Source organism: Anas platyrhynchos, chromosome Z (assembly GCF_047663525.1).
Source record: "Anas platyrhynchos isolate ZD024472 breed Pekin duck chromosome Z, IASCAAS_PekinDuck_T2T, whole genome shotgun sequence".
In the NCBI taxonomy this organism is placed as follows: Eukaryota; Metazoa; Chordata; class Aves; order Anseriformes; family Anatidae; genus Anas; species Anas platyrhynchos.
The window spans coordinates 27163015-27189965 of NC_092621.1; the positions used below are offsets into that span (position 1 = coordinate 27163015).

At 40.4% G+C, this 26951-nt stretch overlaps 1 protein-coding gene across 6 annotated transcripts in view; it reads right to left on the reverse strand.

Annotated features, from left to right (window-relative positions):
- Positions 1–21621, reverse strand: part of ARHGEF28 (Rho guanine nucleotide exchange factor 28) — a 132527-nt gene extending 110906 nt beyond the window's left edge. For 5 of the 6 annotated variants that reach the window (XM_072031139.1, XM_072031141.1, XM_072031140.1 and 2 more), the window contains exons 1-2: positions 21481–21621; positions 7008–7051 (exon numbers count right to left, since the gene is read on the reverse strand). In XM_072031139.1, coding sequence (XP_071887240.1) covers positions 7008–7040 — 33 coding nt within the window. In that variant the 5' untranslated portion in view covers positions 7041–7051; positions 21481–21621. Of the gene's footprint in view, positions 1–7007; positions 7052–12783; positions 12828–21480 lie in introns of all 6 variants that reach the window. The other variant, XM_038170830.2, reaches the window with a different exon arrangement.
- Positions 21622–26951: the final 5330 nt, after the last annotated feature.

The window sequence follows — 26951 nt, forward strand, 5'->3', positions numbered from 1 at the left end:
CGATGTGCCTGCATCTAAAGCAGCTGCACTCCTGTCTTTTGCACCATAAATAAGATGGGATACACTTGAGTCATGAATATGCCTCAAACAGTTTGCATTAGAAGCAGTTTTCACTTTTCAAAGCAAAGCAAACAAAGCAAAGCAAAACACAGGAAAATGTTCTTCATACAGACATCTTTAACATCTAAGTGGCTAAAGGCTACAGAGTTAGGATGCTGCCCCATCCTACCACTAAGTTAGGATCTGAGAAACCTGGACTGGATTGTGTTTTATCACACCTTTGTTAGGTTTGTAAAGGTAAGTGCACTTCAGTGCACTTCAGTGCACTTACCTTTACAAAAGATGGTCTGAGCTGATGAAGTTGAACAACATTTCCTGACCACAAAAGAATATTTGTGACCTCCAAAGAAAAAAGTTAACAGGCACTGACATTATGACAGCAATGGAAAATAGAATCAAGCCCACATCACACCACCAAAAGCAAATCACCAACCCAAACAAAACATGCAAAGAGCAGGACAAGCAAAGAATACATTTGACCACATGAACTCTAAAGACTGATACAAGAAAAAATGCTGGGGAGGGGGGGGAAGGTGGGGAGAGACATGGAGGAGGGTGACTGGAAAACTTCACACACTCATCACTCTGCAGCACAGACCAGGCAAAGAGAACCACTGATTCACTCCGAAGTGGGACAACCTGAAGGCACCAATATGCTCTGCAGCTTCAAGCAGCTTGACACTATGTCCTAACCTCAGGCACACCTGATCCAGTCAGAGGGAAAACCACTCAACCCTCAACCTTTGTAAGAGCACTGATACATCAGCAAATATATAACCGTGCCTCCCTCCATGCAACCTACAGTTCAACAGAGAAGCTGCTACAGTTTGAGAACCAAACCCAAACAGACATTCTTGTTGCAAAGAAGGCTGATGTTATCCAGGGCTTCATTAAGCAAAGTATCGCCATTGGGTCAAGGGAGGTGATCCTTCCCCTCTACTCAAGCAGTGGTGAGGGGTGAAGCCACAGTACACACCTGCAGTGCTGTCTCCAGACATGGGCATACTGGACAGAATGCAGCAAAGGCACACCTAGATGATGAGGGGACTGGAGCACCTCTCCCAGCTGAGAGAGCTGGGGCTGTTCAGCCTGGAGAAGAGGACACTCAGAGAGATCAATCTAAGACTGATGAGAGGCTAGAACCTGAGCTGGCAAAAGTCGTGTGGAACATGGTAGATAAGGATGCAATTTGCAAGGTCCTGCAGTTTTGCCACCTAACCTAACCCATAACAGTGGCCTAAAATAAAGTGGAGAAGGACTGTATCAGGGAGTATAATGATGGAACAAGGAATAATGGCTCTGAACAAATGGAGGGGAGATTTAGATTAAATGTGATGTGAGGAAAAAATTCTTCACTCAGAGCACAAAGTGCACATGGGCATTAGGGCTGAAGATGTACTGTGCTTCTGTTCTTTTCCATAAATTAATTTTAATTACCAAAAAAAAAAAAACAGTGTTAAAAATAAACACAGGGCACAGGATGAGAGGTGGAGGACATTCCCTGTGGCCGAGGGGCAGCCTTTCTCTCTGGCAAGCCAAATGACCTGGAGGAGCCAGCCCCACAAAAGGGGCCCTCAGCCCCCCTAGTGCTCCTCCTTGTCCACGTGAGGGCATCTTCCAGGCCGCCTCCAACACAGCCATCCTTGGCCATGTGTGGGCCTCTCCACCACACAGCCTTGCTGTGGTCACAGTGGCCACCACTGCTGTGCCTTTGCTGCAGGCCCTATAAAGCAGGACCCCTGCAGCTGGCCCACCACTCACTGACGAGGGGACGTCTGGCACCCAGCCCAGAGACACGTATAAGCAGTACCACTGGCACCACAACAATGCAGGGAACAGGCTGCCCCCTCAGCCATACAGCGACAGGGGGCATGGGCCTAACCAGTGGTGCAATGGTGGTGAGGGCTGATGGCAGGAGCATCAGGCAGACAGCCACGGGGAGCAGAGGTGTGCCTATCGTCCAGAATACTGTGTGGGACCCAGCCATGGCCACAAAACAGACGGCAGTGTCAAATCCATGCATGGAAATGAACCAGATGGTGGCATGGGACCTAGGCGACCTGGACCTGGACGACCCCCTGGTTCGGCACCCTGGCCTGAAAACATTCCAGATGCAAGGCATCCCGTGTGGGCAGTCCCAAGCAAGGACTGGCTCGTCCTTTTGCCAAACACCATGGAGCCCATGGAGCAGGTTCCACCAGAAGATGTGGAGGAATCAATGGATGTGGATCCACCTCAGCCAGTAGCATGTAAGTGATTATAGGTGGCTAATTTCTTATATTAGAAGTGAGTTTCTGTATGTGAGTAATTGGCAACAACAGACATGGAGAAGGCTGAGGCACTCAACAACTTCTTTGCCTCTGTCTGCACTGGTAGGTGGGCCTCCCAAGTCTTTCATTTCCCTGAACCCGTAGATGGAGGCTGGGGGAGCAAAGTCCCACCCACTGTAAGTGAAGAGCAGGTTTGAGACCACCTGTTGAATCTAAACAGGCATAAGTCTGTGGGACCTGATGACATGAATCCCAGGGTCCTGAGGGAATTGGCTGATGTAGTTGCCAAGCCTCTCTCCATCATAGTTGAAAAGTCCTGGCATTCAGGTGATGTTCCTGGTGTGTGGAAAAATTGAAATGTCATGTCCCTACTCTTCACCAAATAAATAACTGAACAACGAGCACAACAATTAAAACAATTAGGATACATTTCTTAGAAAGTGTGGTCAGGCATTGGACCGGTTTGCCCAGGGAGACGGTGGAGTTCCCAGGTGTTCAAGGAAAGGTTGGACGTGGTGTGTAGGGACATGGTTTAGTGGGTGATAGTGGTAGTAGGGTGATGGTTGGATCAGATGACCTTGAAGGTCTTTTCTAACCTTAATTTTTCTATGATATTCTATGATTCCAAGAATGGATACGTAGCCTCCAGCATTGCCTTGGAAGATGAGGCCCCTCTGTCATCTATAGGGAACTGCTGTGAATACCCTCTGTGACTCTACATCTCTCTGTTTCTGTCTGTTACTCCCAAGGGAGACATTTACTGGGCTCTCAGTAAAGAATAATTTACAAACTTCTGAGATCACTCATCTTCTGCTCTCAAGAGTTGACTGCTCCCACGGTCTGCTTGCCCCATGGCAGCAAAACATTCCTTTTCCAATGTCAAAGATCAACCCTGATGATCAATAATACTTCTCTTAAAAAAAAAAACAAAAAACAAAAAACAAAAAACCAACAACAACAACAAGAAATCACCTACCATTAAATAAGAAGGAAGAATTTCCATTAGAGGGATTTGTTTTTACACACTAGTATCAACATTCAATAGGAGGAACAACTACCATCTTTAATTTTTTTAATATCTGAATTGTGTTATAGAGCAAATATTTGCTTTTTACATATTTTTTTTTAGCATCAACAATGAAACTGATGGCTGTCTAAGGACAGGACAGGGTTATTCCATATTCTGTGTTTCCTATGCTGTAAAATGAAAAGACTCATCTTGCTGAGATCCTTGCAGAAAGAACTGGATAAATCTGATTTGATTTGTATCAGTTAAAAAAACACAATTGAGAAGGGAAAAGGCTATTTCAATTCTGGTTCTTCTTGAAGCAACAAACTATTAGGACTGAAAGAAGAGACATCACAGATGATGGATCAGTTTCTACTCGGCTAGTCTTAAAGATCAGATGGGTTTATAAAGACTAATTTTAAGATGTGGTTACCAGGATTTTGCTGTCTAGAAGCCGGAAACAGACTCCTCAAATTAACTGAAAAACATGTGCTTGAAATATTTAATTTTCTGCTTCATTACCATTTATTTTTTAAACCATGACATTTATGTGTGTTGTAATTAGATTTTAATCGTATTGCTGCTACAAAAATTATATACAAGGAGAAGTGTATCAAAATAATGCAGTTTTGAAATGGAGTAATTTCATAGAGTATTTTAAATTATATTTCACAAAAATCATATTACCCAGCAAAGTCCTTGAGCTTTCTGAATACATTCCCTCTTATGCAACAGAAAATAAACAGCTCTCACTCACCTGACAAGATTACACATGCTATGTTAGATTTGTGAAGAAATTCCACAATGACACAGTGGGACGGTTTGAAATAACAGTGCTGTATGCATCCTCCAGCTTTGTAAGAGTTGCTCAAATACAGCTAGTCAAAAAAGTATTTTGCAGGTAATCTTTAAAAATATTAACAACTGTATTATAAACACAGAAATATAGTTATTCTAAGGTAATTTTACACAAAATGCAAGCCTCTCAGACAGACATTTTCAGAATTAGGAATGGCATAAAATCCACCTGAGACAGATACCAAGTATATTTGAATACAGTGTGAAAAGCATCCTAATTTTGGACCTAGCATACAGTAGATCTCCCTCTCTCTCTCTAGTAACAAAACCCCACATTTTTGTAGAGGCTGGAAGGTTGTGATTAGTTCCTACCTTTTGATCACTTTAATTGAAAAATTTTTCTGACAACAAAAAATACTTACTACTAAAACTCACCTTACTTCTGCAGAAAATAATGTGTTATAACCATATGTTGCCATTATTTTTTAAGTTGCATGTGAACAGCATGCAACTGTCATTATGTCGTATTTTCTATTTTCACCATCCCCTTTAAAAAGGACTGGAACACATCAGAAATAACTGCATTTGTTGCAATGCAAATATCTGTCATGCTCCCTGTCTCCCCAAGAGATGCTTTCTCTGTCCTTTATAATGGATGAAAGACTCAACAATTTTTTGCTAAGCTCAGCTGGCCAGAAAACTGCTTAATGATGTCTAAGGAACTTCAAATCAGAAAGGTCTTTCATGGGTAATGTGAATGCTGACTTGATTGTGTTCTCCAGCAAAGTCATGCAAATGACAGCAGCAGTGGGAAGGAGTTTCCAGAACTGACAAAGTAATTGGATCTGACTAAGAGAAAAGAAATACCTTAACTCAAGGACTTCTCAAGATAGACAGACCTCTTTGATCTTCCCGGATGCGCTGAGGAGCACTCACATTAGGAACAATATTGTAAGGGGTAGGATTGTGAAGATGCAACGCTTTCAGATGCTAACTCACCAGAGCGGCTGCAGACCACAACCAGCAAGTCCCGAAGCAACACTCAGGTCCAGGACAGGCTCTCACTTGTGCAAGGCTTACAGTGAGCATTCCCAGGTAAAATCACATTCTCACCCCTGTCACTCTGTAAGTGACTAACACAGCCCAACCTCCTCTGCCTCCACCTGATAAGCCCCTACTTCATAACAGATTTATCACAATTAGTATCCAAATGCTCTTATTAATTGGAGTAAGTAAGAGGTAGGCAAGTCCAATCTTTGGAGTAAGTAAGAGGTAGGAAAGTCCAATCTGTCCATGTAGTAACTGAATTCTCCTCAGCATTAAACAATACAATAACGTCCACAGATTTGCACAGACCTCACAAACCTCCATCTGGCTCACGAGTGTATAATCAAAATATTAAGCATAACTGGCCTTAGATCTTATGCTTAGGGAGTATCACTTGTAGTAACTTTCTCTCCATCCTGGTGAGTGTTCCTGCAACGTAACCCATAGCATATCCATACATCCTTATCCGGATTATAGGACCAGTATTAGTCTCCACCTTCATCTGACAGAATAATTTCCTCTGAGACGTGGCATCAAATGTTTCATTTCAATCAGCGGGATTAAGCCTATTACACTGCCCTTGTCTAGCCCATCAGTTAAACTATTACAGGAAGATATCAGATTAGTCTGATGCAGCTACCTCTGATAAAACTATGTTAAGTGATATCAATTACCACCACATTCTTAATTATCCTTCCTGTTAAAAATTGTTGAGACCTTGCACACAACATGAGCAGTTCTTACAAACCTCCACCTCACCTTTACAGACACTGCAGTTAATTTTCCACAGCCTGAGGTTCCCACTCCTAAATTGACAAAGATGAAGAAAACTCTTGGTGTTTTAGAAAATCCTAAATTCTTTCAGTACTCCAGGGTACAGATTATTAATGCCTGCCTCCATTTTCGACCCTATCTTATCACAACAATCAGATGATTGTTTTATTTCCATCTTTCACCACTCTTTCCATTCCCATTCAGTGCACTCCCACTACTCCCCTATACAACACCATTCAGTAGCCCTACTACCATTCTCATTGAAAACCATGGCAGAACAAACTAAAAAAGATAAGCCATGGTTTAGTAATAATAATTACTAGGTTGCCTGAGTTTTAATTCCCATCATTACATCCCAGTAAATTAAATGTAACTAATGCATATCCTCACATCTTTTAACACATTTTTGATCTCTTCTGAGCTCTACTTATTATATCCAATCACTTCACACTTTCACACTTTGCAGAAAAAAAATACATTTGATTACCAATTTCAATCTATTAGTTTTATATATATATATTAGTTTTATAAGATATATAAAACTAATATATTATACTTATATAACTTATATAACTTATTATTATATATTATTATATAACATATAACTTATTATTATAACATTATTATTATAACTTATATACATATATATATATAAGGTACAATTTTGTGTTTTGAGGAACTGGAGAGAAAGGTAGTTTAGAATTGTATAATTGTACAGCTATTTACAGTAGCTGTAAATTGTGAGAAACTAGAAAGTGAGTGCCACCTCCTCACAGACAATAACTGTTTTGAAAACTGAGATTGAGAATGCTGAAGAATAAAATAATTATCCTAAAGAAGAAATAATTTTAAACTTACTTCAGAGAATGGAGCTACAGTATTATAAACCATCATCCCCACACATGCCTGCTTTCAACAGCAACATTCAACTGCCTAAGGTCGCAGACAGCTACAGAATGTTTTTTGGTTTCATTCACTCTGTGTTTGAATGAGCTGTTACCCAAAAGAAAGCGACTCTCAGGGCAGAAGCCTGACATTGTAGAACTTACATAAAGAGGTACTTCAGTGCAGCTCAACTCCATTTTCACAGCACCTGGGAACAGAATAAACCAGCAGAATTATTACACAACAAATCAGAAGGTACCAATATCACCCTATCCCATTTGCATCTTCCAGAGTTAATAAAAGAAAGCATAGTAAACTTATCAGACACCCAGTTGCCCAAAGTTTCCCCGGTGCGAGGAGAGGCTGGTGCAATGATGCCGCAGTAGGGGCGGCTGGTTTCATGGACACGCTGCATGCTTTTCACATGATTGGCACAGTAAAATAAAAAAAGGTCAGCAGACAGCAGAGCCTGGCCACAGAGACATTCCTAGTGGCAGCAGATGAAGTGCTGGGCCCTTCTTATCTCCGGAGGCAAAGAAAGGAATTTTGAATTTGACCTAGAGATGAAGTTGTAGCAGCCTTTTACTCCACACCAATATCCCAAATGTCTAGTGCTGGTATTCAGAAACTTCACAGAAGTTATGCCCAAGGCAGGTTGCCTTAAATACCCTGAACAGCAAATTACTGCCACAGTAAGTCACTGGAATTACTATAATTACAGCCATCATAGCAATACTGATTTCTATTATTATATTTCAAACACAATACAACCTCAAAATTCATACCCTAAAAATACCATTCCTTGCAAATGAGAAAAGCATATCAGAAGCAACTACATCACTTTAAAACAGCAGGATGGGCTCAACAGCTACACTCGAGCCTTCTTCCACTCACTGAAACGGGCCACAAAAAAAGAGCCTGTCTTAAGAGGAGGCTGCCTCAGCTCAGATGTGGCCTTGTTTTTACAGCTGAACAGTTTCCAAAAACAACAGGGTTGTGCAGCACATTTCTCGTTAATGCATAGGTACAGCCTGCTATGAGTCAGATAGGATTTGAGAAGTTCTCCTCCAACAAGCTGCAAAAATTAAATGCAGAGTTTCAATCAAAAACAAAAATCACACACACATACACACATATTTCATTTAAACCATGGAGTTTGTTAATGCTCATCTCCCAGTACTTGTCAATTCATCTATATTCACAAGTACCTACATTTTTGCGGTTTGACTTTAGTGCAATTTCAAAAGAGAAATCACTGGCCACAAGCATTCAGTCAGAAAAAAAAAAAAAAAAAGAGAGAGAGAGAGAGAGAGAAAAAAAAAAAAAAAACGCAAAACAGCACTTTCATATCATAAGAAAAAGGTCTCAGGGAAACTTTAATCCAGCCAGCCTAGTCAGCAGCTAGACACAGGCAGACGGGTTTCTTATGTTCCAAGGCAGGAGGAATCCTGAAGCTGTCTCCAAGGTGTCTCGCTTTAACAGACGGAGACAAAGCTCTGCAGTTTCCAGCACCAGCATCCTGAACGCTGCCTTGGGAAAAGCAGCACTGGAAGCACAGCTCTGTTTGCACAGAAGAACGCAGATCTACAATAGAAACTAAAAAACCATAGCATTAAGTCTTCAAGGAGCATTTAAGATGGAGATTCTAGCAAGTGTCACATTACAGGACAGGTGAAGCACATTGACTTCTGTCCCTGACCTGTCACCAGCTCACAATTACTGCCACACGCATCATTTAATGGTAGGCTGAAATGAATGAGAGACATGCCAGCCAGATGTTTTTGCACCATTGCTCTATAATGGTATACAAAATCCCTTCACCTGCAGTGGTCCTCCCTCTTTCAAGGAGCACATCCAAACTAAACTCTGCCATCTCCTCTGTAAAAAAAATATAAGCACAATCAAATAATTATGCCATGCCAACAGAACTCGACCTACTCTGAATTACTTCTGACATATGACTAGCTTGAGCTGTACAGCATCATGAGATGCATGTTATACCCTTCTCTGCAAAGGATGAGGAAAACAGGTATCTTTGTAGCCTAGTCTCCATATTGTGCTGCAAGCGTGCACAAAAAAGGCTTAATTTCACCCTTCCTTTCAGGAATTACCATTATCACCTATGCAATAAATGCCTTTTTTATTGGCTAATACGAACATAACTCACTGGAGATATGATGCTATCCCAATTTTAGTTCCCTTCACCCTTTGTTTATGTCACCCTGTGGATCACAGAATCATAGAATGTCCTGAGCTGGAAGGGACCCACAAGGATCTTTGAGTCCAACTCCTGGGTCCCCAAAAGACCACCAAAAAATCAGGCCATGAACCAGAGATTGTTGTCCAAATGCCTCTTGAACTCTGGCAGGCTCAGTGCTGTGACCACTGTGGATGCTGTGGGAGCTTGGTAATTCTGAAACACCAAGCTCCTAGCTCAGTATCGATCCTGAGTGGATAAACAGCCCAGAGATTTAGGTCATTGGAGGCAATCAGTGTTCTCCTGTACAGCACTCAGAAAACACTGGATGCTGAACGCTGACTAGAACCACACAGAAATACGCTCAGTATTTTCAACATGAGCTCCCCTGACAATCCAGCCTATAATGTTTTTTCCTGGAGACAAAAGCATCCCTAATGATGCCCTTTTTGCCTCCTGCAGAAAAACCAGTAACTGTCAACAGTGAGTGGACGGTTCTGCTCCTCTCACTCTTCAGAGTGCTGGCTGATTAGGAAGGTTTCATACGAATGTCTCACGTCTTTCCTCCATCTGGGGCTTACTGTAACTTGGTTTGCTTGCTGGAAGCAGCTGGGAGTGGCAGGAAGAGGATGCACGTAGGGAGGAAATACTCAGCTCTGGCTACTGAGCTGCTCTTTTGCAATTTCCATTTCAGAGAGAGGGACCGGAGGGAATCCTGCCACTCATCTCCTCCAAGCCTCTTCCAAGTGCAGCTCAGGTCCCCAAACAGCACTTTCCCCAGCAGCCAAGGGCTATCACACAGACAACTGAGGAGGAATCCAACCCTGAGCAGCAAGCACAGACTCCACATCTAGCTGGAAACAACAGATACACATCATTCCACAAAGTACAACCTCAACTACTCTTCCAACATATGTGCTTCTGACTCAGAAACCAGTGGGATGGGCACCTAACAGGCAAACAGCTCCAGTTTAAGGCATTGCCCACAAACACCAACCTCACATCTACTTCAGCAGGAAGCAGAATTCATCTACACAAACAGAAATACCTTTTTAGCTTCCAGGTTGATTCAGTTTAGTATTAGATGTACTGGAAGTATTTGCTGTGGTGAGCATTTCAGCCAAGTAGAAGTAAGTATACAAGAAAGAACAACAAAAAAAAAAATCTTGAAAATAAAATGGTTTACCTATTTTTTTTTTTTTTTTAATCTTCACTGTCCATTGAACCTATTATCAAATGCTATTATTGGTCTCCTGACAAGCTTAAGCTTTATTGAAATGAACATCAACAAGTATTGTGGGTTTTATCAAAGTGCAAGATATATAAATAATCCCTCCTATACCTTTCTCTTGCTCTCACAACATCTAATTTATTGGTTGCTAATCACAGGACTCTTCTATTTCTTTCAACATCACAAATTTCAGCATTTTAAGGCATGGTTTCCCCAACTATCAAAACATGTTAAAAAGGCCAGAAGAAGATACCTGAAGTTTTTATTTTCCATTAGTACATTGACTCAACTGCACTTTAATGGAAAAGACTTCAGTTATCAAACTTCTCATTCTACACACACCAAAGAAATCAGATAAAGGAAAGCATTATCTGAATCTCAGTGGAAAGGGTAATGTGAATGCTGACTTGATTGTGTTCTCCAGCAAAGTCATGCAAATGACAGCAGCAGTGGGAAGGAGTTTCCAGAACTGACAAAGTAATTGGATCTGACTAAGAGAAAAGAAATACCTTAACTCAAGGACTTCTCAAGATAGACAGACCTCTTTGATCTTCCCGGATGCGCTGAGGAGCACTCACATTAGGAACAATATTGTAAGGGGTAGGATTGTGAAGATGCAACGCTTTCAGATGCTAACTCACCAGAGCGGCTGCAGACCACAACCAGCAAGTCCCGAAGCAACACTCAGGTCCAGGACAGGCTCTCACTTGTGCAAGGCTTACAGTGAGCATTCCCAGGTAAAATCACATTCTCACCCCTGTCACTCTGTAAGTGACTAACACAGCCCAACCTCCTCTGCCTCCACCTGATAAGCCCCTACTTCATAACAGATTTATCACAATTAGTATCCAAATGCTCTTATTAATTGGAGTAAGTAAGAGGTAGGCAAGTCCAATCTTTGGAGTAAGTAAGAGGTAGGAAAGTCCAATCTGTCCATGTAGTAACTGAATTCTCCTCAGCATTAAACAATACAATAACGTCCACAGATTTGCACAGACCTCACAAACCTCCATCTGGCTCACGAGTGTATAATCAAAATATTAAGCATAACTGGCCTTAGATCTTATGCTTAGGGAGTATCACTTGTAGTAACTTTCTCTCCATCCTGGTGAGTGTTCCTGCAACGTAACCCATAGCATATCCATACATCCTTATCCGGATTATAGGACCAGTATTAGTCTCCACCTTCATCTGACAGAATAATTTCCTCTGAGACGTGGCATCAAATGTTTCATTTCAATCAGCGGGATTAAGCCTATTACACTGCCCTTGTCTAGCCCATCAGTTAAACTATTACAGGAAGATATCAGATTAGTCTGATGCAGCTACCTCTGATAAAACTATGTTAAGTGATATCAATTACCACCACATTCTTAATTATCCTTCCTGTTAAAAATTGTTGAGACCTTGCACACAACATGAGCAGTTCTTACAAACCTCCACCTCACCTTTACAGACACTGCAGTTAATTTTCCACAGCCTGAGGTTCCCACTCCTAAATTGACAAAGATGAAGAAAACTCTTGGTGTTTTAGAAAATCCTAAATTCTTTCAGTACTCCAGGGTACAGATTATTAATGCCTGCCTCCATTTTCGACCCTATCTTATCACAACAATCAGATGATTGTTTTATTTCCATCTTTCACCACTCTTTCCATTCCCATTCAGTGCACTCCCACTACTCCCCTATACAACACCATTCAGTAGCCCTACTACCATTCTCATTGAAAACCATGGCAGAACAAACTAAAAAAGATAAGCCATGGTTTAGTAATAATAATTACTAGGTTGCCTGAGTTTTAATTCCCATCATTACATCCCAGTAAATTAAATGTAACTAATGCATATCCTCACATCTTTTAACACATTTTTGATCTCTTCTGAGCTCTACTTATTATATCCAATCACTTCACACTTTCACACTTTGCAGAAAAAAAATACATTTGATTACCAATTTCAATCTATTAGTTTTATATATATATATTAGTTTTATAAGATATATAAAACTAATATATTATACTTATATAACTTATATAACTTATTATTATATATTATTATATAACATATAACTTATTATTATAACATTATTATTATAACTTATATACATATATATATATAAGGTACAATTTTGTGTTTTGAGGAACTGGAGAGAAAGGTAGTTTAGAATTGTATAATTGTACAGCTATTTACAGTAGCTGTAAATTGTGAGAAACTAGAAAGTGAGTGCCACCTCCTCACAGACAATAACTGTTTTGAAAACTGAGATTGAGAATGCTGAAGAATAAAATAATTATCCTAAAGAAGAAATAATTTTAAACTTACTTCAGAGAATGGAGCTACAGTATTATAAACCATCATCCCCACACATGCCTGCTTTCAACAGCAACATTCAACTGCCTAAGGTCGCAGACAGCTACAGAATGTTTTTTGGTTTCATTCACTCTGTGTTTGAATGAGCTGTTACCCAAAAGAAAGCGACTCTCAGGGCAGAAGCCTGACATTGTAGAACTTACATAAAGAGGTACTTCAGTGCAGCTCAACTCCATTTTCACAGCACCTGGGAACAGAATAAACCAGCAGAATTATTACACAACAAATCAGAAGGTACCAATATCACCCTATCCCATTTGCATCTTCCAGAGTTAATAAAAGAAAGCATAGTAAACTTATCAGACACCCAGTTGCCCAAAGTTTCCCCGGTGCGAGGAGAGGCTGGTGCAATGATGCCGCAGTAGGGGCGGCTGGTTTCATGGACACGCTGCATGCTTTTCACATGATTGGCACAGTAAAATAAAAAAAGGTCAGCAGACAGCAGAGCCTGGCCACAGAGACATTCCTAGTGGCAGCAGATGAAGTGCTGGGCCCTTCTTATCTCCGGAGGCAAAGAAAGGAATTTTGAATTTGACCTAGAGATGAAGTTGTAGCAGCCTTTTACTCCACACCAATATCCCAAATGTCTAGTGCTGGTATTCAGAAACTTCACAGAAGTTATGCCCAAGGCAGGTTGCCTTAAATACCCTGAACAGCAAATTACTGCCACAGTAAGTCACTGGAATTACTATAATTACAGCCATCATAGCAATACTGATTTCTATTATTATATTTCAAACACAATACAACCTCAAAATTCATACCCTAAAAATACCATTCCTTGCAAATGAGAAAAGCATATCAGAAGCAACTACATCACTTTAAAACAGCAGGATGGGCTCAACAGCTACACTCGAGCCTTCTTCCACTCACTGAAACGGGCCACAAAAAAAGAGCCTGTCTTAAGAGGAGGCTGCCTCAGCTCAGATGTGGCCTTGTTTTTACAGCTGAACAGTTTCCAAAAACAACAGGGTTGTGCAGCACATTTCTCGTTAATGCATAGGTACAGCCTGCTATGAGTCAGATAGGATTTGAGAAGTTCTCCTCCAACAAGCTGCAAAAATTAAATGCAGAGTTTCAATCAAAAACAAAAATCACACACACATACACACATATTTCATTTAAACCATGGAGTTTGTTAATGCTCATCTCCCAGTACTTGTCAATTCATCTATATTCACAAGTACCTACATTTTTGCGGTTTGACTTTAGTGCAATTTCAAAAGAGAAATCACTGGCCACAAGCATTCAGTCAGAAAAAAAAAAAAAAAAAGAGAGAGAGAGAGAGAGAGAGAAAAAAAAAAAAAACGCAAAACAGCACTTTCATATCATAAGAAAAAGGTCTCAGGGAAACTTTAATCCAGCCAGCCTAGTCAGCAGCTAGACACAGGCAGACGGGTTTCTTATGTTCCAAGGCAGGAGGAATCCTGAAGCTGTCTCCAAGGTGTCTCGCTTTAACAGACGGAGACAAAGCTCTGCAGTTTCCAGCACCAGCATCCTGAACGCTGCCTTGGGAAAAGCAGCACTGGAAGCACAGCTCTGTTTGCACAGAAGAACGCAGATCTACAATAGAAACTAAAAAACCATAGCATTAAGTCTTCAAGGAGCATTTAAGATGGAGATTCTAGCAAGTGTCACATTACAGGACAGGTGAAGCACATTGACTTCTGTCCCTGACCTGTCACCAGCTCACAATTACTGCCACACGCATCATTTAATGGTAGGCTGAAATGAATGAGAGACATGCCAGCCAGATGTTTTTGCACCATTGCTCTATAATGGTATACAAAATCCCTTCACCTGCAGTGGTCCTCCCTCTTTCAAGGAGCACATCCAAACTAAACTCTGCCATCTCCTCTGTAAAAAAAATATAAGCACAATCAAATAATTATGCCATGCCAACAGAACTCGACCTACTCTGAATTACTTCTGACATATGACTAGCTTGAGCTGTACAGCATCATGAGATGCATGTTATACCCTTCTCTGCAAAGGATGAGGAAAACAGGTATCTTTGTAGCCTAGTCTCCATATTGTGCTGCAAGCGTGCACAAAAAAGGCTTAATTTCACCCTTCCTTTCAGGAATTACCATTATCACCTATGCAATAAATGCCTTTTTTATTGGCTAATACGAACATAACTCACTGGAGATATGATGCTATCCCAATTTTAGTTCCCTTCACCCTTTGTTTATGTCACCCTGTGGATCACAGAATCATAGAATGTCCTGAGCTGGAAGGGACCCACAAGGATCTTTGAGTCCAACTCCTGGGTCCCCAAAAGACCACCAAAAAATCAGGCCATGAACCAGAGATTGTTGTCCAAATGCCTCTTGAACTCTGGCAGGCTCAGTGCTGTGACCACTGTGGATGCTGTGGGAGCTTGGTAATTCTGAAACACCAAGCTCCTAGCTCAGTATCGATCCTGAGTGGATAAACAGCCCAGAGATTTAGGTCATTGGAGGCAATCAGTGTTCTCCTGTACAGCACTCAGAAAACACTGGATGCTGAACGCTGACTAGAACCACACAGAAATACGCTCAGTATTTTCAACATGAGCTCCCCTGACAATCCAGCCTATAATGTTTTTTCCTGGAGACAAAAGCATCCCTAATGATGCCCTTTTTGCCTCCTGCAGAAAAACCAGTAACTGTCAACAGTGAGTGGACGGTTCTGCTCCTCTCACTCTTCAGAGTGCTGGCTGATTAGGAAGGTTTCATACGAATGTCTCACGTCTTTCCTCCATCTGGGGCTTACTGTAACTTGGTTTGCTTGCTGGAAGCAGCTGGGAGTGGCAGGAAGAGGATGCACGTAGGGAGGAAATACTCAGCTCTGGCTACTGAGCTGCTCTTTTGCAATTTCCATTTCAGAGAGAGGGACCGGAGGGAATCCTGCCACTCATCTCCTCCAAGCCTCTTCCAAGTGCAGCTCAGGTCCCCAAACAGCACTTTCCCCAGCAGCCAAGGGCTATCACACAGACAACTGAGGAGGAATCCAACCCTGAGCAGCAAGCACAGACTCCACATCTAGCTGGAAACAACAGATACACATCATTCCACAAAGTACAACCTCAACTACTCTTCCAACATATGTGCTTCTGACTCAGAAACCAGTGGGATGGGCACCTAACAGGCAAACAGCTCCAGTTTAAGGCATTGCCCACAAACACCAACCTCACATCTACTTCAGCAGGAAGCAGAATTCATCTACACAAACAGAAATACCTTTTTAGCTTCCAGGTTGATTCAGTTTAGTATTAGATGTACTGGAAGTATTTGCTGTGGTGAGCATTTCAGCCAAGTAGAAGTAAGTATACAAGAAAGAACAACAAAAAAAAAAATCTTGAAAATAAAATGGTTTACCTATTTTTTTTTTTTTTTTAATCTTCACTGTCCATTGAACCTATTATCAAATGCTATTATTGGTCTCCTGACAAGCTTAAGCTTTATTGAAATGAACATCAACAAGTATTGTGGGTTTTATCAAAGTGCAAGATATATAAATAATCCCTCCTATACCTTTCTCTTGCTCTCACAACATCTAATTTATTGGTTGCTAATCACAGGACTCTTCTATTTCTTTCAACATCACAAATTTCAGCATTTTAAGGCATGGTTTCCCCAACTATCAAAACATGTTAAAAAGGCCAGAAGAAGATACCTGAAGTTTTTATTTTCCATTAGTACATTGACTCAACTGCACTTTAATGGAAAAGACTTCAGTTATCAAACTTCTCATTCTACACACACCAAAGAAATCAGATAAAGGAAAGCATTATCTGAATCTCAGTGGAAAGGCATTTCTGCTAGCCGACAAGGTGACCCTTCAGCCCTTCATTATTGTTTGGTTGTCCTGGCACCTACTGTGTATCATCACTATTTTCCTGAACAGAAGATACCACCTACTGATCCTACAGCTACCTGGCTTACAACTCAGAATTCAACTTTCTCCTCTTCACTGTAAATGAAGTGCATAACAATGGGAGAAAGAATCAGAGAAAGTGAAGACAGGACACGCGCCCTGATGGTTCTCTGTGATCCACCACTGGTGTGACCCTCACTTAACTTAGGGCTCTCCTGCTGCCTTGCTTTTTTCATCCCACATTTCTGTGCCCCAGATCACTACTGACAATTCATGTATTGCAATATAACTGACTGAAAGTCAAATAAGCCTCCAGTAATACTTCATAGGTGGCTTGGAATTCAATTCTTCCTCTTTTTTTTCCTTTTCTTTTTTTTTTTTTTTTCCTGTGTATATGTGAAGCACATATTTAAACTCATGTTTATTAACACTAAGAATTACAGTCTTATTACTACCATCAAAACAAGCACGTTAAATCTTGATTTCTGATCAAGTAGAGCAACAAGAAAGTAAGAGTGGATGCCACCCAGACTCTACTGGAAGGTAAGCAGGAATCCCTAGAATTATAATTCACGGTGCTTGAAAATGCATCATTATTTTCTAAGCAAAAAAGCCTTGTGCATTGTGCTGCTAGACTTTTTGCGCTTTTTACAAGCATTTTAATAGGGCTTCCACCTAGCTATCTTCCTCTGCATGGCTGTGTTACACAGCACCTTTATCACTGTGTTACTGTTACGTATAATTCATTAGTCCATAGGGGTAGGTGCTCTATCAACCCAAAAAACAGCCTCTAAGATGGATATGAATAATTTTACATAGTGTTTATACTTTTCATATCTAAATACTTTTTAAAAACAGTGCTACTCTAGTATGGTGTTCATGGAGCAGCTGGTTTCCATTAATAATGTTCATCCCACTGCTTCCTCTCAAAAAATATGGCAACTGAACCAAACTGTATTTTTTTACTTACTGATTCCACCAGTTACATTATACATGCACAGGTAAAGGCTCACTCGCTGCTTCTAAAGCACCAGGAAATGCACTGCACAGAGATCAAATGTAGTTTAGTACAGAACATCATTTTATGTACAGATCCTTGCTCTGAATCTGGTTAAAAGACAGTGGAAGAATTAAAAGACAGGAAAAAAGTAGAAAGCTGAAACTGTACCCATGCTAAATATTGCATTCCAAAATACAAATTTTTGCACCTTTGTAGCCAAGTTTTTTGACTGATCTTTCATTCTGACACCTGGCTTTTATGAAGATCTATAGCATGAGGAGGGTGGAGAGGAGACAAAGCAAAATCCTCAGTTAAAAACTTTGCAAGCATACTCTCTTAGTTCTTTTTGAACACTACTCAAACTGAGAAGTAAAATGAACCCTTGCCTAATAAATTTATAATGAAGCTGCTTGCATTAATGTTGATTACTTCACCAAACATTAGTTGCTCTTGAAACATGTGAATAGAAGAAATGCAGCTAAACACCTTTTTTAATAGCTCTCTTTTCAACAATTGGAGATGAAAAGAGTATTAAGTCTTCCAAAGAACATCACCTCACTTACGGCTACTGTACTTCTTCATAGAGAAAATATTTAAAGACTCTCCAAAAAAAGTCACAAATTTTTACACTTTGAAGAATGATTTGGATTTTACAACAAAAACTACCCTAGAAAAGTGCCTCTCTGACAGCAGCTAGTTCCTGAAGTTGGCAAAGTTTATTCTCTATGCATTCCTGTATTAACATTCTTAATGTAGCATTTTCATTTCATCTAAAACCAATACAGAGTTCTAGGTTTTAGAAATCTTGGGTTATACATTTCCAAAAGACAAAAAGAAAAACAAATTGGCCCTAAAATACAAAAACAGACATCTGTCTCACTTCCCCTACTCCTTTAATGACAGTTTTGACATAGAAAATTGCTTTCTACTGATTTTGTTTTAATGGTTTTAGAGTTCACCACCTTCTAGGTTCTCTACTGTGAAGTCATAATATTAATTATATCATTAAAGGGTTTACACAGTGTAGTTACACTTGTGTGGTTCACTGAGAAGGTAGTAGAAAAGTGGATCAGAAGTGTTCATTTTTACCAATGCCACCAAATCCATGCTCCAATGCTGCTGTCAGCAATGCTTCATCATCACTCATTCCTGGTCATCCACTGAAGTGCTAGAACTAACAAACAAAGTTAGGGGGAACACATTGTGTGTACAGCAATACTCCTGTAATTTCTCGTCCACATTCACGAACAGCTAAAATTAACTGCCCTGAAAGCACGGCTTATTGAACTCAGAAACAGTCGGAGTGCATCTCAGCTCTCTTTGGAGATATGAGATGGTCCCGCTTTCTGATTATCCAAATTCTGCAGAGCAGAATTCAAGCTTGTCTGGGTGACTTCACCTCTATATTTTCATATTTTCAACTATGTGGAGCACCCTGTAACACTGAACACTGGCAAACTGCTTATTTAAATGTATTTCCTGGAAACTATACAGTTCTCTTCCCCCTTGTCCAAACTTCAAATTGAAAGTGAAAGAGATCATTGCCTGAAAATCTTAATAGGTTTATTCAAATTCACAAGCTCTGCAGGTTTTTTTTGCTCCTAAAATCTTACTTCTTCCTTCATCTTTGAAAGTGTGAAGGTGAAAGCCTGAAGCTCAGACAAGTTCCACTCTCCTACCAATACACATAAACTTAGAACACAATTTCAATTCCAAAGCTGACAGATTCAGCTGGGAAGTCTTCTCCCTGATTTCTCCAGAATACGGCCACACGCTGAGATGAGACATAAAACTGTCATGGTACAGCTCTCTGTTTACTGACTCTTTTCCAGCCAAATTTAGTCAGCATATTGTTGCACAGACCTTCTTTCCAGCTGCTTCCCCTGCTAAATTAGCAATGAAGGTACAATTTTCTTTACTTAGCCCATATCATAACTAGTGTGCAAACAATTCTGCTAGCAAAATTTCTTCACATTATTATGTGGCTAAATGTGTTGTCCGTAGGCTGTGCAAAGCACAACAAAATACAGCCATTAAAAATAGAGAGGGAGTTGACATTTTTGATGTCAAAAGTCATTAGATATTCTGATATTCAAATAAGTGGCTTCACCCTTCAGAAGGGTGAGTACTCTACTTCACAGCTCTCCTTTAATCATTAAGGTAGTTTAGCAGTACCCACATGTTAACAGCATCCACCTTAACGGTGCCTTTAAGATACAAGTCACACAGTTCAACTAGTCAGTCCGACATTAATTAAAAATCTGTAATTTCTGAAAAAATTCAGCAAACAGCATCGAGGAAAAATCAAAAAGCATCCCCAAGATGACAAGACGATGACAAGATTGATTGATGACAAGATGGTCTAGATACAGTATATAGATGCAGTAATACCCAAGGTGCTACAGAAGTGAACTCGGCCACAAACTTTCACTGCGATAAAACTTCTGCCTGCTCTTCTAGGTAGCATGCTAGCAGGTGAAACACTTACTTGTACGAGGCACAGAGAATGTATGTACGTGCTCTAAGATTACCACATCTCCCCCAGTCTATAAACTGAAAATCTCCATGTTCAGGTGCCAACTGACTGACACACAGACATGCAGAGATTTGGCTTTCAGCTGGCAAAGCCAAAAATTGGAACTGGATCTTCTGAGTCACCATATTAGTCATGAGCTGTCCTTCCTATATCCTGGTACAAATTCTTGTTCAACATGTTATTCAGATCAAAAGGACGGTGAGCCATTTTACACACCATACCCTTCCGAAGCAGCCGCACAAAGGAACTATTCTTGGGGGAAACAATAGGAACTTCTCCGGAAAAACAGCAGCAGCTTCAGACCCAGAAAAAGAATACTCCTGTGTGATATTACGTAACAAAATGTTGGCAGAAATGCCCAATTTACACGTCAACTGAGAAGGCCAGATGAGTTTCCTGGTAGATATTACTAACATGATTGCTTACTTTATTGCATTCAATATTCAAACACTGCTCTGGAAAAAGAAAAATACTACACTTACGAGTCTTTTAACCAGATTTTGTTATGACTTTTTTATACCAAATTTTCAGAACACAGTTCATTTTTCAACGATGTGGAAAAGTCCCTTTTAATCAAATGCCTCCTGAAGCCCTATTTCTGCAAAGCACAGCAGAGAGTAAATTACTTCCATAAAAGAGAGAGAACTAAAGTATGTCATCTGCTGGGCTTCTTATCATGTTTGCATGTCTTATAACGATCTGTGAAAACTACCTCCATTTTTGTATACCACCAAAATGCAGACGTAGGAGTAAATGCATAAGAACGCAGAAGATTTTCAGACTTTTTTTTTTTTTTTTTTGCATAAGAACCACCGTTCAAGTTGAAAATTATGCAGCTCTAAGCTGCACACACTGTGCCATAGAACAAAACACTGCATAAAAGCATTTTAAAATCTGTTTCTATGATTTTTGCTGTTAGGAAAGCTTTCAATTCTTTTATATATTTAGTTAAAACAGTTTAAAAAAAAAAAAAAAAAACTCCTTTGCTCCGGCTCAGGGAGGCTAAGGCTTCAGAGAGGACATGAGCTGAGAAAACACCAGCAGCTCTGCAGGCAAAGTAAGGAACAAACACAAATATATAGATGATATAGATGCAGTTACAGCTATAGATAATATAAGACGTAGATGTTATAGCTACGGATAATATAGATACAGATGTCACAGATACAGTTATAGATACGGGTATGGTTACGGATGTAGCCTTGTATATAGTTACTGATACAGATTGTGCGACAGATGCAGTTAAAGTTAGTTATAGTTACGGGTATAAAAGCACCTCCGTCTCCCCCCCCCGGGACTTCAGCACCCCCCTTTCCCACGGCACCGCGTCCCGGCCGCCAAACGCCGTGGCAGCGGGGGGCTGCCGGGGGTCGCCGCTCGGCAGGTGCCGCCGGGGGCTGCGGGCCCCCGTGCCAGGGCTGGTGTCCCCCCTCTCGGCCTTACCTGCTCGCGAGGAGAGGGGAGTGAGGTCCGCACGGGGAGGGGATGCCCGTGTCAGTGCCGATGCCGGTGCCGGTGCCAGCGTCCAGGCTCGCCCCGCCCTCGCCGCCCCGTCGGGGGCGATCCCAGCGCGGCCCCGGCGGCCCCCGGGCGGCTCCCGGAGCGCAGCGCTGCCCTCTGCCGGCCGCGGAGCCCCCGGGGGCCCTGCCCCGGCCCGTGGGACGCTGCCAGCCGCGGGGGGGTCGTGGTTTGAGCGGTGCTCGCAAAGGGGGCGGCGGTGCTGCACAGCCCGGGCAGGGGCAGGACGGGGCGCGGAGTACCCCAGGCTTGGGCTGGGGGCAGGGCCGGGTCGCAGTTTTCTCGTGCAGCTGAGAAATGAGTTCAGGCAGGGGGACAGCATGCTGCCTGGGCAACGGCAGCACTTCTGCACGGTGCTGTGGGGATGAAAAAAGCTCGTGCAAGTGCTGTCAGCAGTGCACGGAGAATTGTTTCGCTGGGAAGCATCGTCTGAAGCACCACTTATACAAGTCCTCTGAGAGTATCATCTATGGAAGCGTGCTCCTGCTGTGCTTGTTTTATATCCTGCACTCTTTTTCCACACCCGGAGGGATAATTGCAGGTGCGCTGACTTCTGAACTCTCCTTGGCCAAAGGCAGTAATATGAGCGCAAATATAAATCAAGCAATAAACAAACAAAAAAGCAGCAATAACAAAAAAAAAAAAAAAAAAAAAAAAAAAAAAAAAAAAGGTGTCATGATCTGCTGTTCTTTGGAAGTAAGGAATGAATGAATAAATAAACAAATAAATAAATAATAAAAGCTGGCATTTCAACAAGGAGTGGAGTAAATGCTAGGAAAAGGCAACAGTAGAAGACAGTTTGTTCCCCCAGATTCACTGGGTATAGTGGGTAAGGACTCCTCTCTGAGGCCTAAAGAAAAAGTTTGAGGTCACGTATGCAGGCCTACCCCTTGCTTCACTGCAGAGGGTGAAGCAAATAACATACCTTTCTCTCTTGTGCACACACACACACACACACACCCCTCATTGTAGCCTGTCTCAGATCAGTATTTCCATTACTTTGATTTCCCTTTAAAACAAAAATAAAAAAATTTGAAATGAGAATAGTAAACACATTAAACTATCAACACAGATTGCTTGTTTGTTTTACAGTACCAAAAAAGCATGCACAGGAAACAGTAACACAATTGAGGCTGACATTTTCCTCATCTTATACTAGAAGGGTTGTATGTTTCATATTCAACTAATAGAAAAGCTGTACCCAGGCTGGTAAATACAGTGAAAGCTTCGAGTTAGCAGCACAAAATCACCACCAGACTCAAATTTCATAATAAAAAAAATTCAACTTTCTCTTTTTTTTTTTTTTTTTGTCATTTTACCAGATGCCCTCGATGTAATCTTACTTCTGTAATTTGCTTTCATTCACCTATCTAAATGAATGATAGTCTCAGCAGGTATTTTTTAAAAGATTATGTATTTGCTGCAACAGAGCATAGGTAGCGAAGATAACCCCCTGTAAGAGAGAAAGAAGCCAGTAAAATCTGGCTTTTCCCTGTTTTTTAGTAAGATTCACAGTTTTACACGGTACGTCTGTCTTCAAAATTTGAAACTTCTCATTTCCTTTCTCCATGTAGCTTATCATGACATACCTGACAAACTTCTGCTCAGAGAACCAGGAAGCAGGAGCTTTCTGTGATGCACCTACTAAAACAAATCCACAACTGAAATTGCAAAGGTGATACATCCACTGGCTATTTCCATCATGCAAACAAGCATCTAGGTAAGCTTGTTGTATGTACATAGATACGTATGCAATATGACAAGTTTTGCTTAACCAACCCAAGTATCAAAGCGAGGAAAACACACAGACTTTGGAGACTCTCTTTGGATTGCACAGAGCGTCCTGACATCAGCGTGAAAACCATTGCCCAGGACTTGTACATCACTGACTAACATTTATTCAGTTCTTGATGTGCAGACCTATTTCTGCTGCAGTAGTAAAAGAGAGATCAGTATTATCTGCGATTTGTAGAAGTATTTGAAGACAATGGCCTGCTTGAGAACAGTGACATGGGAAACAAATTGGCACATTGCAATATTTGAATAAATGTGGGCAAGGGTTTTTGACTGTTTTGCAATTTAAGTTCAAGGTGAACTTTTTGCTGTTTTCCATCATAGGATAATGTTTTTAATGCTATCATTTCTACATATCAGTTACTAAATGAAGTTTAAAGCAAAGAAAGAAGTTTAAAGCCAAATCTTTGACCTGACATTACTTATTAATAAGAACATAGATATTTAAATGAATGCCTAGCATTCATATGCAACAAACAATTTTACGAAATGGGAAGCACAGTCAGAGAGGCAGTTTCTGGACCCTACTGTACCACAACTACTACATAATACCCTTCTGCCTCCCAAGTAACATACATGTAGCTTGGAAAAACTTCTCCATGCAAACTTCTAATATTATAGTATGAATAAATTCTTACATAAATAAGAACGCTGAAATAATCCTTGTCTTAAGACCTAAAGAGGTGTTAGTTGTGGTACAGTAAGCTCCAGAAAGCAAAGCTACTCTCAAAAGAAAGAAAGAAAAAAAGTAAATTAATTTTACATCACCTTCCCTCAGAATATGTCACAGAAACTACAAACTGCTCTCTAGGCAAGGATTAAAATCAAGACATACACTCAAATACCTTTAAAACATAGTGTTCTTATACACCATGTTGTTTTTTTCTCTACCTTCATTTTTAAAGGGGATTTTAAATGAGAAATTTAAACCAAAAATTAAATAGGGGGCTTTTTTCTTTAGTGTTACTTCTCTTTCTCAGGTGTAAAATGTGTGAGATCTTCCCTAAAAAGTTAACTCTGCAGGTACAAAATTCGTGTTTTAAATACTGAAATGCAGTATCCTATGAAATCCAATGTCATTTTTTTTTTCTGTAAAAACTTCTTCTTGTTTTGCATTATTTCACTGGAGTGCATTACAGGCTCCAACCAAGGAATGCCAGTGAAAGGTAGATGATGATTATCCAGGGCAACCAGAAACATTGCAACTGTAACCTGCACTAACTCTGAGCTCAAGTAGGCATGCAAATCTAAATCAAGTATTTGGCAAGAATTGCCTGTGTTACACAAGCATCATTAGAGCCATTAAAACCCTTTTTGTTTGTTTTTAGATGCAGAAACATGAAAGAGCCTGAAGACTAATGATGGCTATTTGCTGGCAACACCAAGGCCAAACTCACCATCCGGATGTACTTCTGCAACCTGCAAGAGATTGCTCTCTCTGAGCAGGGTCAAAAAAAAAATATTTTTGGAACCTACAAAGAGGCAATTTTTGTTTTGTTTTAAGTAAGGTATGTCTCAAGTCTGCTTTAACGCACTTAAAATCTTTCCTGACACAATTCAGCCTTTTCTGCTCTTAGTGAACTCATTAGATTTCAGACCTAAAACCAAAACTCTGGCTGAAGGTTAAAATACCAGACAGTATAGATAAACCTATTCTGCATCAAAACCTTAGAACCTAGATGTGCAATTTTCTGCTTATAGTTGCACATCACAGTCTGATTTACACTGTCTCAACTCCAGATTTCCATCAGAGAGTCAGTAAAAGTGACTTCTCTGTAAGCTGCAACCTATTTAATTTGAGAAGGGCTGGAATGAGCACATACCCTGAGACAGTAACAAAGATTAAAAAAAATAATAATAATCTATGACAGCTCACGCAACTGCTCATGGAGGAATGCAACCTCGTACGTACAGAGCAAAAATATTTTCATCTTCATTTATATCCAACTCCTCACACCTACAGTATTAAACATTCAGAATTTGCTTGCTTTATTACTCACTTTAATACTACACTTCCACTGGCTTTCCTCTTTCTCCTTCACATTTTACTGTTTCCTGTGTCAAATTAATTATGGATTGCATAGCATCCTTTTAGCAACCACCACTACCAAGATCTTCACAGACAATATACTGAGCATCATTCAGCCCCTTCTACTACAGGCTATTGCTGCAGAATGTCAACAGGTTCCTTATTAATAGTAATATGCCTTATTTTTACTCCTCTGAGCTGCATAGGTACTGAAAAAAAAATGGCCTAATGGAAAAAAAACAACAATACAAAAAAAAAAACGACCAAATGTAGAGAAAGAAGACCGTATTTTTCCATAACAAACAGGGTCACGAACAATAGGCAAGTTTTACAGGCAGACTAGCTTTCACCTGAACAAATACTAGCCTTCAACACAAAGGCAGTGAATCCAGAACTCAAGACACAACTTAAGTAACAAAAAATCGTTTGACCTTTTGTTTAAAAATCTTCAAAATTTGATTTTAGTAATCTTCTTAGAAATGAAGCTCTTAAAATAGCGTATTTTCCCACCTTTTGATCAGATTTCTGTTTGTGTAGATGCCACCTCTGCAAGCTCACTTGACAGAACAACGTGAATGGGAAACCTCATGATTAATCAAATTACTGCAAGATCAAACTGATCCACTATTTTAATGCAACTCCTTACTATGCTGCTGCAAGCCACACATCAAACTTCAAGGCAGTACAATGAATGCATAATTCAGATAGGAAGATCATCAATAAAAACTCAGACAATGATGTCAAGGGCTGTGGTCCTCAAGTCACGGAAAATTCGGCTGTCAAGAGAAACATCCACCTTCCACAGATACTACTGAAGAGATGTGGAAGGAGGGGGCTCCAGGAAGAGCTTCTCACCCCAGAACTCTTATGTTCTGTTAAGTCTTCTAAAAGATACTGCCTGATTCAGTCACACAATTAAAAGTAAGATTTCCTAAAAGACAAAAGAAAGTTCAACTCTATTAGCAGCAATAGGATAAAATTAGTGAAGTGAGCACCAAGAAAACAAAAAAGCATTGAGAAATGTTTAAAGCTTGCATAAACATGCTCCTCATTGTGCCCTTCAAAATATAACTAACAAATCCCAGTAGCCAGGAAGATATATTGGTCACATATTAACTTTACAGCAGACCAGGTACTATTCTACATTTTCCAGGTTGAAGATAATAATAAGATTTTAGGTAAAACTCAAAAAATATTACCTAAATATACTTAAACTTGGAAAATTTTCCCAAGTTATACTGATAAACATAATTCACTGCCAACTGCCAGACACGTACAAATTCCTTTTGAGGGAAATTCTTATGGTATCCCAGTAAGTTTCAGCCTACAGACTACAAATGAAGCTTTACATCACCCTAAACATGTGTGGCTTTTGGCACACCCTTCTCTCCAAAATGTACGAACTTACTTCAGCTTCACGTGAAGTTTAAAACAAACAACAACAAAAAAACTACCCTAGAATACTGATACAAACTTTGTGTGAATGTAGCGCTCAGGGACATGTTTTACTACTGGAACTGGTAGCATTAGGCAATGGTTGGACTTGATGAAAAAGGGTCTTCTCCAACATAAG